A 14,608-nucleotide genomic window follows, 5' to 3' on the forward strand; every position below is an offset into this window, starting at 1 on the left:
CTCCAGTTTTGTTTTTTAAATTATGTGTGCTTGGGGCTGGAGAGATAGCTGAGCAGTTAAGAGCACTGACTGTTCTGCCAGAGGACCTGAGTTCAATTCCCAGCAACCACATGGTGGCTCACAACCATCTGTAATGGGATCTGATGCATTCTTCTAGTATGTGTCTGAAAACAGCTGCAGTGTGCTCATATAAATAAAAAATAAATAAATCTTTAAAAAAAATTATGTGTGCGCATGTGTGAATGCAGTGCCCACAGAGGCCAGTCAAGAGTGTTGAATTGCATAGAGCTTGGGTTACAGGAGGCTTTGAGCTGTGCATCATAAGTGCCTGGAACAGTACACACTCTTAACTGCTAAGCCTCCCTTTAGCCCTGAGTCAAGCTCCTATGTATTAGAATAGCAGCAGGTTACATAATTTTCAAAGCACCTAAGACGGTAAGGAGAGCAAGAACTCTGAGTACTACAGACCTCAAACGGTGTTTTGTACATGCCTGTAAGCCTGTCAGGAAAGAAGTGCCGGGCAGGCACAGTAGGAGAGGCACCTCCCACTGTGGTTGCAGGCCTTAACAGTAGGGCACCTTGTGGGGGAAAACCACTGTGTATTCATCAGGATCCTTCTCTGTCCTTTCCCCTAAACAAAATCTTAAGCTTCCCATGTAAAAGAAGCTACCCCTTGAACACTAAGGATACAGTGGAGAATATTGTAGCAAGGAGAAATGACCAGGAAAAAAGTTCTTTTGCTCAATGAGAAAGACAGGAACACTGGAGATAACTGGTGTTTTGTTTTGTTTTTGTTTTTCTGCCACGATGCAGGGGAAGGATCACCAAGAAAGCCTACTTTTAGGGAGTAGGGGTGCTAAGGCCAAGGCGTTTCTCTTCACCCTGTCTCTCTCCCAAGTTTCCAAGTGCTGGTTAACAGGTAACAGTAGAATACTGTCAGAAGGACAAGGCCAGTGTGTGGAAGGAGCAGGCTTACAGGGAAGGTCTAAGCGATGGGCGTAGAAAATATACAGAAAAGTTTAGCATGCAAGCCTTAACCATACTTGCAAAATAACTAAAGACCAGAGTGCCAACTCAGCTGTTAACCAGATTGAGTCAAGCTCAACACTAAAGGGCTAGGGAAAAAGACATACATCTACTCCATAAATACCTCACAGATCAGAGAATTGTGTCCTACACAAGATGGACTTATCCACCAAGAAATATGAGGAAAAGAGCCCCAATAAACTTAGAAAGGACAGTAAGAAGAAAGAACTCCAAAACATTCCACTGTCATAAAAAGGAAATTTAGTATAAATACAATTATCATCTTAGAACTGTGGAAAAGTAGATAGTATATCAACAGAGAGCCTCAGTAAAGGGATGGGAAACTATATGAAGATGCATGAGATGGAAGCAGAAGTGAAGAGCCCTCAGCACTTACCAGAGACACCAACACTTGTGAGAATCTATCTGCATAGGAAACCAGAAATGACCGATGACGAAGTGGGAATAGTTGAACATAAACATTGCCTCCTCGCTGAGAACCCAGCAGTAACTGACAGGACACCAGGAACAAATCTGTATGCACAAATCTTGAGTTCTGACCCTATTTTCCAATAAAAGGATCCAAAGCTCCCTTGAAAAAAGGGCTGGTCCAGTCAACAGACAGCAACTGAAAGCCGCACAAAGTAAGGAGACACTGAGAAAGTAGTAAAGGGAGGGACATATGCAGGAGGGAGGGATCTGAGTTAGGGTTTCTATTGCTGCAACAAAAGCAATAGAAACTTCTGCTTCTCCTGCCTTGCTCAGCCTGCTTTCTTATAGAACCCAGGACCACCAGCGCAGGCATGGAACCACCCACAGTTGGATAAGCCCTCCCCCATTATCACTAGTTGACAAAATTCATTTCAGACGGATTTCATGAAGGAGTTTCTTAATTAAGGTTCCCTCCTTTCAGAGAACTCTAGTTTGTATGTCAAATGACTCCTTGTCAACTTGACACACAAATGCATCACTGTTAAGCCATATCTTCCCTTTCTTTTTATCCTGAGGTCTTACATTAAAAACATACGATAGCTTTAAAAGTCCCACAGTCTTTACAAACTCAAAATTTGGTCTCTTGCCAGGTGTGGCAAGCACCTTTAATCCCAGTGCTTGGAAGGCAGAGGCAGAAGGATCTCGATTACACAGAGAAACCCTGTCTCAAAAAACAAAATGGCAACAACCAAAAAAAAAAAAAATCAGTCTCTTTTAAAATATCCATCTCTCTAAAAACTTAAAATCTCTTTTAGAAGTTCAAAGTCTTTCAGCTGTGGGCTCCTATAAAAATCAAAATTAAACATGGTCTTCAAGGGGGAAGAATCAGGGGAGAGCCTCAAACTGAAGCCCAGCACTCAAGTGAGCTATAGTGATAAAGGGAGAAACTGAGATGGAGACCTCTTCACGATTTTCCTCCATGTCCAACCTTCAGCTCACCCATAAGCAGTACCGGGCGATAAGAAGGCACTTCTGGTTAGACCCCAACCAGAGGGAGAAGACTCTGGAAGCCTTGGCTGATACACTCAACCTGAGAAAGAAACACGGCAAGGCCTGGTTCCACATGATGCAGAATTGGAAGGTGCGCTACTTGCTTTCTAAGATCTACAGGCAACAGAGAATGTTGTGTCGCCAGTATATATCAAGAGCGACCAGGCAGATGAACCCCGAGGAGTCCTCTCAAAATGACCCTGGACTCCCAGAAGCTCTGGAAGTCTTGAAGAATCTCACACTCTCTGGATTCCAAAGGACAGTTGGCCTGTCACAGGATTGCTGACTTCAACTTCCTTGTTGGGGCAGGGGGCGTTGGATTTATGTCTGTGGAAGGTATATTAATAATAAAGTTTGCATTTATAGAAACTAAAAAAAAAAAAAAGAGGGAAGAATCAGGACATAGTCACAATCTGAACCAAACTCCAATATAAATAAGCAAATGTTGAATTACCTGGTATTCACTCACAATCTTATGGACTACTCCAAAGGGCTTCTCTGACTCTGCCCTCTGCAACACACACAGCTTGTCTTCTAGGCTCCAGCTCTCTCTACTCCACTGCTGCTGCTGTTCTTGGTGGTCATATCATGGTACTGGCATCTCCAAAACTGCTGGGGACCCTTGCTATAACTAGACTTTCACTAATAGCCACTTCATGTTGCCAAGCCTCAGTTCTCAAGTTAAAGACCCCTTCCATCCTGGGTCTTCACCAGGATGCACCAAGGCTGCACCTTCACCAGTGGCCTCTCCTGGCCTTTAAAATGACACCTTCAAAACCAGTATTACCTGGGTAACTCTCAACACATTACAAAGCTCAGCTACCAGCATGAGGTGCAGCCTTGGCTGCCCCAGAAACATAGCTTGTGTGTGTTCTCAGGAAAAGATTTCTCCTCAGTGATGATGGTCTCTTTTTTCAATCACTGCTAATTTCTTAGCTCTAACTAACCAGCATCAATTGTCCTGGTAACATAAAGGTTTTACCTTTGTTAATCACAGCTGACTCTTCAGACCCAGCTGGCTAGAATGACAGAATCTTAATTTATAATAGCAAACAGCTTTGATAAGAGTCTTTAAACTTCCCTTTGAAACTTTCACAAGCCAGGCCTCCATGTTCTGCATTGTTTTCAACATGCTTATCTTCCAGGCTCCTACAGAACATTTCACTGAGCTCGCAAAGCTCCATAGCTTTTCTAGCTCCAAGTTCCAAAGTCTTCCACAATCATCTTCAAAACATGGTCAGGTCTGGCAACAGCAGTTCCCCACTCCTAGTACCAACTTTTCTTAGCGAGGGTTTCTTGCTGCAACAAAACACTATGACTGAAAACAAACTTGGGGAGGAGCATAAACATAGGGTTTATTCAGTGTATACTTCTACATTGACATCTCCTACAGTTGTCCCTTGACTTCCACATGTACACAGTGTGCACCTCACACCACACACCACACACACACACACACACACACACACCCCACAGGGGAGCTGTGGTTGAGTTCCTATTGGAATCTTCCTCTCCATGTGTGAGGAAGGAATGAAAAGAAGCTAATATTGTATTTTATGGACATTAAAAGAAAATAGGAATGCCACAGACAACTCACTAAACATTCAAGAGTTGAAGGAATTTAAATTTCCTAAAGTGAAAACCCTGCAGAGGATTACTTAAGAAGAATTAGACAGCTCCATTTTATAGCCATTGAGGAACCAAGTTTGTGTTAAACCCCTCAGTAAAGAGCATTTCATGCCTATAGAGAGAGTTAGGTGCAGCAGATGCATTCTAAATAAAGATGTATCAATAGACAGAAGGAATACATTGCAAACCCCTGTTAAAAAGCCAGCATTATCTTGAAACTAACTGAAGTAGATGAGAATAAGGTATTACATTAACAAGAGTACACACAAGCTAGATGAAAACTCCTTTAAAAAATAGTAGCAGACCAGATACATCAGTTAGACCTCAAGATGACTCAGTGAGTGTCCTTTAACCCCAGTTTTAGAGTGGACAGAGACAGGAGGCTCACTTGGACTTCTTGCTGGTTCCCAGCATAGCTCCAGGTTCAGTGAGAAACCCTGTCTCAAGGAAATGTGAAGAATGATGGAGACACCAAACAGCCTCTGTTCTCCATGCACATGATTGTACATGTCCCTAAAGCAAAATATGTAGCAATCAAATAATGTATACTAAAAGTATAATATGACTACAAGACTCATTTGTGTCTCAAAAATCATCATCTAAGTAAACAAAGCCTTCCTATCATTTCTTTTAAATTCTTTTACACCAGCAAACTTTTTGCAAGGATTATAGCCTGTATAGTAAGGCAGAAGAGGAAATCTTCTTGGCATCTTTATAGGAAAGGATAATATAAAGCTGCTTGGCCATATATCACACAGGATTGATTTGAGCAAATCTTAAAACAATATGCCAAGTACTGGGGATAGCCAGCCACAGTTATGTTGATAGAGTTATGTAGAGTTGTTGTTGTTATTGTTGTAATGTAAAAACAAACTTGATTTAACTAATAAACAAATGTAAGAGTCCAAGACAAAGCCAATATAATACTCAAAATTGAATTGCATTTATATGTACTCACAATGAGCAATTGGAATTGAAATTAAAATTATCCTTTATAGAAAAAGAATTATGTATAAGACTTAACAAAATGTAAGATTTATTGACCTTAATCAATGTAAATACTTCATTCAGTATTGTCAGTGTTCCCCAAACTAACTTGTAGATGTAGGGCAATACCATCAATATCTAAACAAAAGTTATAATACAACTCAAACTAATTCCAAACTTCATGGAAACCCCAAAGCGAAGACAACAGCCAAAACAATCACTTGAAAGAAATGAAGTTGAACAACTCATACTGTGATGTCAGGACTTGCTACAAAGCCACAGCCAACAGAACAGTGGAAAAATAGTAGGTGCCCAGATCCTGGAACAAACGTGTACACACACATACAAATGTGTATACACCAGGTTCTGTACGGATGTGGAGGCTATGCACATGGAAAGGGTAAAGTTTCTGTAAGTGCTTATGGGGCAGTATGTTTGACCTTATTATACCAAAAAGTTTTGACTCATAGATTACAGAAAAACTTACTTGAAATGTATCATAGAAGTAGAGATTAATTCTAAAACCATAGAAGTTCCACAAGAAAACACTTGACTTAGGCAGTTTTCTTAGACATGTCACCAAGTCATAGTCCTTGTTTGAATAGTCTAGTTTGAATTCTGTTGCTGTAACAAATTCCATGACCAAACAACTTGAGGAGGAAAGAGTTTATTTCATTTTACAGGTTAGAGTCAGGTCATTGAGAGAAGTCAGAGCTGGAGCTTGAAGCAGAAACTACAGAGAAATGCTGCTTAGTTGCTTCCAGAATCATCTTCAGCTAACTTTCTTCTAAAGGCTAAGTCTATTAGCCTAGGGATGTTACATCCTGCAGTGGTTTGGGCCATTGCAGGTAACAATCAAGAAAATGGTGGGAAACATGCCTGTAAGCCAGTCTGACAGGGGCAGTTCTTCAGTTAAGGTTTGGTTCCCTTTTCCCTGGTGACAACTATGATTAGCTGCCACAAATCCACTCCTTGTCAACTTGGCCTTTCTTTGTCTCTCAAGAACTTATGTTAATATGAATGTCACAATACAAAAACACAGTCCAACTCTTAGAAGCTCCTGAAAAAACTAAAATAAGTTACCTTTTTTTTTTCCTTATCCTAGAAGGAAAGTCCCAGGGTATAGTCATGAGCAGAATACAGCAAAACTCAAATCCAGCATTAGAAACAGTTCAGTGTCCGACTTCTGGGATTCATTCATGGTTACTCCTGCTTCTCCTGCTCTTCTATCTCTAGCACACACAGCTTGTTTGATAGGCTTGAGACAGCTCCAGAGACTGTCCACTGTCCTTGGCGGATGGCCCATACTACTAGTATTTTCAGGGTCTCTAACCCTTTACATTGAAAAAGCCTCAGCTGTTCTCCATGACCCATTCATGTTTCCAAAACCAATACAATATGGGAGAATGTCTTAGGGTGATTTTTCTGTAATGAAACACCATGACCAAAAGCAACATAGGGAAGAAAAGATTCATTTAGCTCATATATCCTGAATCATAGTCCATTTGAGGGAACTCAGACTGAGCCAGAACCTGGAGGTAGGAGCTGGTACAGAGGCCATTGAAGACTGCTGCTTACTGGCTTGTTCCTCATAGTGCCCAGTACTACCACAATGGGCTGAGCCTTCCCCCATTGATAACACTAATCCAGAGTGGATTACAGACTTGTACCAATATACCTGTTTCAGTGGTGCTGGGGATTGAACCCAGGGCTTTCTCCACACTAGGCAGACACTACTTACCAAGTCCCATTTAGCCCCACCACTGCAGACGTTTGAAAGTTCCATGTTTGTTTTCTGTGTCTGAAAACAAAGCCAAAACTTGATGGCTTACAGTCAAGTTTCTTGAACTTTTGCCACTCATAGTCCCTTTTGACAAAAGACATTTTTATTCAATACTTTATAAGTATTATAAGTATTTATAAGTATTATAATTTATATATTTATAATATATAATATATAATATATATAAGTATTTATAAGTATTATAAATATAGATAAGCAAATCAAACATTTATTAATGATAAGGCTTACTTTTCTTTTAAAAGTTTTTAGTATACATGCAAATTTAAAGGTGAAAGCAAATTTTCATAGTGAGATGGATATGTTTGTTCACTTTACATAAATAAGTCATGGCTGAAGTCTTTAAGATTACAGGCTGTAGAGCATGTTTAACTTTATAATCATCAGTGCTGAGAAGGCCACTTTAACTGTGAAGTGCAAAGTGGCAGAAGTATAGTTAGGACTATATTGAAAAATTTGTCTCTGATCCCAAGTTAGGGTTTAAATGGTTGATTGTTTCTTTGGTTGTTTTTAATGAGCCTTGTCAGTGACTCCAAAAGCAGTTTAAAGATCAAACATTCTAACACATTTGAATCTGATGACTCTCTAATTTGATGCTTTCATGCTGGGATTGTTATAATTCAGCTGTTGTATTTGTCTAAGAGCACAAAACTGTGCAGTAAAACATTGTAGCCTCAAATTGAGGCAAGATGTTTCAGTGGTCTTCATTGTGTGGTATGACGGCATGTGTAACGCATAGAGTGTTCAGAACCCAGGCAGCAGGGAAGTCACGTGATGCAACACAGTGAGACCCATAAGAAACACCTCAGATTCATAACACATTTGATTTTGAATTCGTTTTTCTTGTCATCTATATTAAGAAGTCTTTTACTGTTTCCAATTTTTTTTTTATTCCTTCTCTCCCCCCAGTCAATTACATTTACTCCATATTGAGTTGCAGCCCACAGTCTCAGGAGCTAGGTCTGAGTGTAACAGTTCTACATGCCAAACTTTGAAGATTTCTGTCAAGTGTTGGCGGTGCTACAGTCCCGAAGAAGCACAGAGATAATGTTTCCCTGTCTCTCAGTTTCTCTTGATTTTTGATAACTCATGGCTTGTGGTCACTGTTCCTCATCTTGCCCTCTGTGTGTGTGCCTCTTTCCTTTCTACTCTCTAGGGACCCTTGTGATGGCACTGTGGGCCCACCTCACAATCCAAGTTCATCTTCCACCTCAGAGTACTTAGTTATGTCTTTAAGGATTTTTTCATCCACAGGCTGTGTGGATTAAGATAACATTTGTCTGGAGGAGCTAACACTTGGCCAGAGGTATCATCTTTCCCTTTTCTACAAAAATTGTGTCTCTGAATGCAGCCTTCAGAGCAACCCACAAATGATGTGTTTTTAGCAGCTGCTACCACAGTTTCTAGGTGTCCCAGGTCTGTAGATGGATTCCTCACTGCTGTCTAAGGAGGGACATCTGGAACATCTTGAAGTGGTTCTTTTTTTAATAATGATCAGTAACTGATAATAAAGAGGTTGGATTTGGGTCCAGGCAGCCTTGCTACAGCAGTTGTCACAGCAATTTGTTGTTTTTGTGTTTTGGGGTTTTTTTTGTTTTGTTTTTTGTTTTCAGGCTTGTTTTTAATGAAAAATGGTGTTCAGTATTGAAGGCGTCGGTGTAGTCTCCACTTCTTTTTTTTTTTTTAATATGTTATATTTAATTTTTTTTCTCAAATCGTAATTAATTCACACAGGGGTTATAAACACAGAAAGGCAGGATGTGGGGAAGGGAATGACACTGGAGTGTGGGTGTTCAGGGGGAATACAGATATCTTCAGAACCGGGTATTGGCTAGGTGAAGGTTCAGGGGACAATTCACTATGACTTTGCCTATGACTCGCTTGTCCTTATCTAAGTTGGTATTGTCTGCCAAGGCTACCTATTTACAAGGTCTATGACTACTCATGCTTATAAATTTCCACAAAAGCTGCCTGTTGACATTAGCTTATAGCCATCTGTTTCAATGTTTTTCCACTGACATCCAAGACTTGGTGTTAGTATACATGTATGACATGCCTATTGCTGATTTTAGGCCTATGGCTGATTTTAGGCCTTCAGTGTGTAAGCAGGGCTGCCCCTGACATCTCCTCCCTTCTCTAAGTATAGAAGGGCTGTGGGCAATTCTAAACTTGCGAAGGCGGGGATAGAGGCCTGACCTCCAGTATTTGAAGGGGACCTTGTAATGGCTCCCCTCCCCCTGTTGTTGTCCAGTGAGGCATGAGGGCCATACCCGTCCTGATGTCTTTTTCCTGGAGAGGGGATACTTTTGACATCAACCCCTATGGAGTCAGGCTTGTCCTTCAGGGAACCCAGATAGATATTTTTATCTTTTATTTATATTCCCTTGCAGTGCTTAGCCTCGCAGCCTAAGCAAGAATTCAGATCACCTGACAGAGGGGGTTCTGGGTGGCCCCTCTCTGCTTGGTCTCGGGGCAGAAGTCCCCCCTTTTAGGTTTGGTGGAGATGGGTTTTGGAAACACCCTGTATAAAGTAACAACCTCATCTTGAGTCTCGTGGTCCTCCATAGCTAACTTATGATAATGTATCTGAGTAGGTTTTGCTACCAAATCATTTATCTGTTGTACCACAGAGTTAGTCCGCCTATTTGAGGGCCAGGGACCAGCAGAAAAAAGCAAAAAGAACCCAAATAATGGTTTCAAGATGGAAGGAAATAGGGTTGACAACCTTGGAGAGGCTGAAAACCAATTCTTGTACCAGCATTCATCTGTCTCTTTCTCTCTCTGATTTTTCTTAGGGCCTTCACTACCTATTTCATGCTCTCTTTAACCCTCCTTGTCTTGTCTATGTAAAGGCAACCTTCTTCTTTGAGGGTAGTACACAGTCAAGAGCTGTACACAGCCTTTTCTATTGTACCAGAGTAAATCAAGTCCAATAAGGATCTTTGCGATTTTAGGAGGTCTCTTCAGACAGCGAAACGAGGGATTTCTTCAGATTAGTGATGTCAATCTCTAGCTGTTCGATGTTCTTGTCAGTGGCCCTTCAAAGGTCTGAGTAATATAAGTTCGGAGTAGTATAATCCAGCATCTGGATTAGAACTTCTAACAGCAGACATCACGGGTGATTCATTTTTACCTGGGATGCTGCCTGAGTTAAAGCTCCTGGGAGTCCCTCTTTCTCTCGGTTTTCTGGGGTTGGGTATGGAGCTGCCACCTGTGACCTGCTCTATGCTTGGGCCCAGACCGGAAGTCCTCTTTTTTTTTTTTTGGTTTTTTTAAAAAAAGATTATTTATTTATTTATTTGCTCATTTATTTATTATGTATACAGTATTCTGTCTGCACATATGCCTATAGGCCAGAAGAGGGCACCAGATCTCATTATAGATGATTGTGAGCCATCATATGGTTGTTGGGACTTGAACTCAGGACCTCTGGAAGAGCAGCTAGTGTTCTTAACCTCTGAGCCACCTCTCCAGCCCTCCATAGAATTTTAAGTTTGAACTTAATACCCTCATTTTCACACTGATCTCGGTACTCCCTCTTTTCCTTATCCTTTGCCCACTTGAGAACTATTCTGCCTTTGTAGTTACAAGACCAGCTGGAATTGGGATTCTCACTCTATCTGTAGTCCTTTGTTTTTTGTTTTCTGTTGTTTGTTTTTAAGGAATGACTCATAATGATTGAGGACTGAATTTTATGTAGAATAAATTAAATCCTTTAAACACAAATTAGTGTTATTTACCCCCAAATAATCTCAGGGATAAGTAGGGACCTGCTTATTGTTAGCATTCCTAAATGCCAGGTATTTCTATGTGTCCTGTGACTTGGGTCAGTTTCCATTTGAAGTGTGGATTTTCTGATCAGTTAGAGATATACTGACAGGAGTTGGAGGAGTTCAGGGGCATCAAGAGATGTGACATAATATCTCACCTGATACCATAACCCCTTTAGGTTCTCAGAGCATGGTGGCTACTCCCATGAGTCTTACTACTGACTCTGTTTCTTGGCCATCCCTTTGATATCACCATAACATGTGTGCCTGCAGGGTTGGTATGGAGAGCTTGAATGTGGTATTATGAAATTACAGTAGTTACCTTGATTTGTTTTCCAGATTTGAAGGCCATATAGAAATCTGCCCCCCAGGCATGAGTCATTCAGCTTGTTCTGTTAACAAGAGTGTTCTAGAAGCCATCCGAGGAAGACTTGGATCTTTCCATGAACTCCTACTCGAGCCACCCAAGGTAGGGTTGCTGTCTTCAGAGTTACTGGCAGCCAGTGGTGTGGTGTTGGCAGACACTGGAGAGAGAGTTTGAGAACCTTGGACATAAGAAGACAACCATAATTAGCATTGCATAGTGTGTTATTACAAAGTGTGTGCATGTGTGTGCACGTGTTGGTTACATCCTCCCATTCAACTATATGGGTTATGAAGATAGAACTCAGAAGCTTGGAGGAAAATCCTTTGCCCATTGAGCCATAGCCTCAGCCTACATAATATGTTTAAAGGTACACTACCAGTTTTTTCTGCCTCTGAGATTTTTTTTGTTGTTAATTGGTTGGTTTTGTTTTGTTTTGTTTGTTTGTTTGTTTGTTTGGGGGGTTTTTTTTTTTAGCCAAGGTCTTGGTATATATTATAGGCTGGCCTTGAACTTACTCTCCTCCTTCCTGAGCCTTATGAGTAATAAGATTACAAGCATTTACCACTGTACCTCTCATGAGGCCTTTATCCATATGCCTTGTCTAAATTAGTAAATGAGGGAAATTAGGATTAAAAATGTCTACTAAATAAACTCAGATTCTTGTTTTGTAAATCCTTGAGTACCTATGTATCAGTAAAATAAACAGTTTTCTGTTTGTAACATATCTTAGGCCTTTGAGGTGAAGTTATTAACCTTTTGTGATCTGATTTTTGAAATTACATCTTCATATGAGCTTGGGGACAGTGTAGACAGATGGTATTTAACTGAAATGTAGTCTGTTGAGGTCTTTGTATACAGCTTGGAAAGGACCTGGCACAGGGTGTTGCTTTTCCAAGGAGAACAACTGTATGCAAAACTGAGCACAGTGGGACCTCGAGACCTGCCGAAGACGCATGCTGGGAACCACAGCTGCTCTGGTGCAGTTGTGCCAGGTCTTCCCTGCCCATTTCTTTTACCCTGTACATTTGGATCCAGTTCATCTGTAGTGTTCTCTCTACATTGTTAAGACTTCAATATGTGAGTCTGTCACTTGTATAGGAGGTCTTGTTACTCAGTCACTGTTTGGTTGCTGTGAAAAGACACCATGACCAAGGCAACTCTTAAAAAAGAAAGCATTTTATTGGGTCTTCTTTACAGTCTCAGAGGCTTAGTCCGTTATCATGAGGGGAGAGCTAGCTTGGTGTTAGAGCAGTAGGTGAGACCTACATCCTGATCTGCGGAGTGCCTGGTCCTGACTTGGTCTAGTGAAACCTCCAAGCTATTGACACACCTCTTTCAACAAAGCCACACCTACCCCAGCAAGGCAGTGGCCACTCCCTGGTGACTAAGCATTCTATTATATGAGCCTATGGGGACCATTCTTATTCAGACCACCACAATCTTTTTTATTTAATGTTTTGGAGGAGGAGGAGCAGAATACTTTTAAGAACCTGAGGATTCTGGTTAACTTCCAAATTGTTGTTCAGATACTCAGTGCTGTTGTGAGTGCCTAGCAGTCAAGAGGAGGATAGAAGTGGTGTGTGAGAGTCTTAGGTGGTTCATTCAGCTTCTTTCTAAGTGCATAAAGAAGCACCTGATTCATGGCCCCAATTTATTATAACTAAGTCTCTTATTAAGACTTCTCTTTCACCTTAGCAATGAGTGACATACCTGGCTTCACTCTATGATAAAGTATGTAAGTAGATTCCGGGAGTATTGTAAAAAGCTTAATTAATAGATTAATGAACTTACTTGTGCTACGGATTGAATGTAGTCTTACACATACTAAACAAGTAACCATCCCTAGCACCATGAAGCTTTTTACGAAGTCTCAGAGTTTCTTGGAATGGAACTGTAAGGTTTGGGCCAGAAGAGGAGAGTGGGCAAATGTGAGGGTTTGGTTTAAGCAGTTGCTAGAGAGTCTGAGAACCTTGGAAATAAGACACTGGTGACTAATTAGCATTACATACTATGTTATTTGTTTGTGTAAATTTGTTGGGGGTGGGTCAGAGAACAACTTGTGGGAACTTGTTATCTCCTTTTACTCTATGTGTGTTCTGGAGATAGTGCGTGGGAGGGGCTTGTGTGGGTAGACCTTCAGGGAGGGCAACTTAGTGGTGCATTTTAGTCTTTCATTCTTTTGTCAGAATGTCTAAAATGCTACAGTATCTGTTTCTGTCTTATGATTTTAGAGTATTAAACCTCCCTTTGTAGTCAAGAACAGGCCGCATCTATCACATTTCTCAGGGCAAACACTTGCCTTTTTACTATATGTATACTAGTTTCTGTCTTCTTGTAAAGATTCTGGCTACAAGGTTAGATTTCTCTCAGGACTTAAATTGTATGGTATTAGCTGGCCTTCTGCTGTGTCAGCACATGAACTTTTTGTTTATTCACTCAACTGAATTTAATTTGAAAGCTTTTCTTCCACAGAAAAGTGTGATGAAGACTACATGGGGTATACTGGACCCACCTGTGGGGAACACTCGGTTGAATGTCATTAGGTTGATATCCAGCCTGCTTCAAACCAATACCAGCAGTATAAATGGAGACCTGATGGAACTAAACAGCATTGGCGTCATATTGGTGAGATTCTGCCTCATAAATGTTTGGAGTCACTCTTGATAGTTCCTAGGATTATAGCTCAGTCTTATACATTTACAGGGGTATTATCTAGGGACACATAGTACCTGAGCAGGTAAAACTGCTGAACTCAGTCTGACCCAGTATCATGTCCCAAGCCTGTGCACGATTTGAGGTGCTAGAGGTGTCATCTTACTCTGACACCCATCCACCCAGCAAAGGGAACAGCTCATACCCTCCAAAGTCTAGGAGATGCTAGGAAAGCAGAAAGGACTAGAGCAGAACATAATGGCACATACATTGCAAGGCACTGGCTCACTGCTCAAGGCGACATCCTGAGCAGTTAACATCAAGGGTCACCATGTTAATAACTGTCTTCACTCTCACACTTGGGCTCTGAGTAGGAAGCCTAACTTCAGACAGGAATGAGAACTTTAACAAGTTGCTATCTACAAATTGATACTGGGCTAACAGTGGAAACCAGGACAAAACTGTTAGGTTAACCTAGACCCTCTTTCTCTAATAAAAATAATTATCTGTATCACATTTCCTCATTTCAAAATGACCCATAATTGTGGAGTACATGAAAAGTTCAAAGCAAAGACTATTGCATGCTTGGTAGTCTGAAGAATCAGTGCGAATTCTCCCTGGAGTCACAAAGTGAAGAGCATGGAAATGGACTGAGCTGGATATTTGCATCATTTTAAAAACTTTCTCTTTGAGAAGGTTATGCTCATTTCGTCTTTATGTTTCTGGAACTTTCTTCTCTTTCTAATATATTCTAGGCAAATTCAAACATTTAGAATGAATAGACAGTTACATGGACTATGAAGTGGTGTTTCAAACCACCCATTAAATAAAGTTTTTCAAACCACCCATTAAATAAAGTTGTGTTCTGTTTAATATGGACTTTTGCTTATCTGT

The 14,608-nt window shown here is 40.8% G+C and overlaps 1 protein-coding gene across 5 annotated transcripts in view; it reads left to right on the forward strand.

Moving 5' to 3' along the window:
* Ppp6r3 (protein phosphatase 6 regulatory subunit 3) overlaps nt 1-14,608 on the forward strand; it is a 114,364-nt gene that overhangs the window by 60,979 nt on the left and 38,777 nt on the right. For all 5 annotated transcript variants that reach the window (XM_028771240.1, XM_028771242.1, XM_028771243.1 and 2 more), the window contains exons 9-10: nt 11,035-11,164; nt 13,535-13,687. In XM_028771240.1, the coding sequence (XP_028627073.1) occupies nt 11,035-11,164; nt 13,535-13,687 (283 nt within the window). The remainder of the gene's footprint in view (nt 1-11,034; nt 11,165-13,534; nt 13,688-14,608) is intronic.

Source organism: Grammomys surdaster, unplaced genomic scaffold, assembly GCF_004785775.1.
Source record: "Grammomys surdaster isolate TR1022 unplaced genomic scaffold, NIH_TR_1.0 205, whole genome shotgun sequence".
NCBI classification, from domain to species: Eukaryota; Metazoa; Chordata; class Mammalia; order Rodentia; family Muridae; genus Grammomys; species Grammomys surdaster.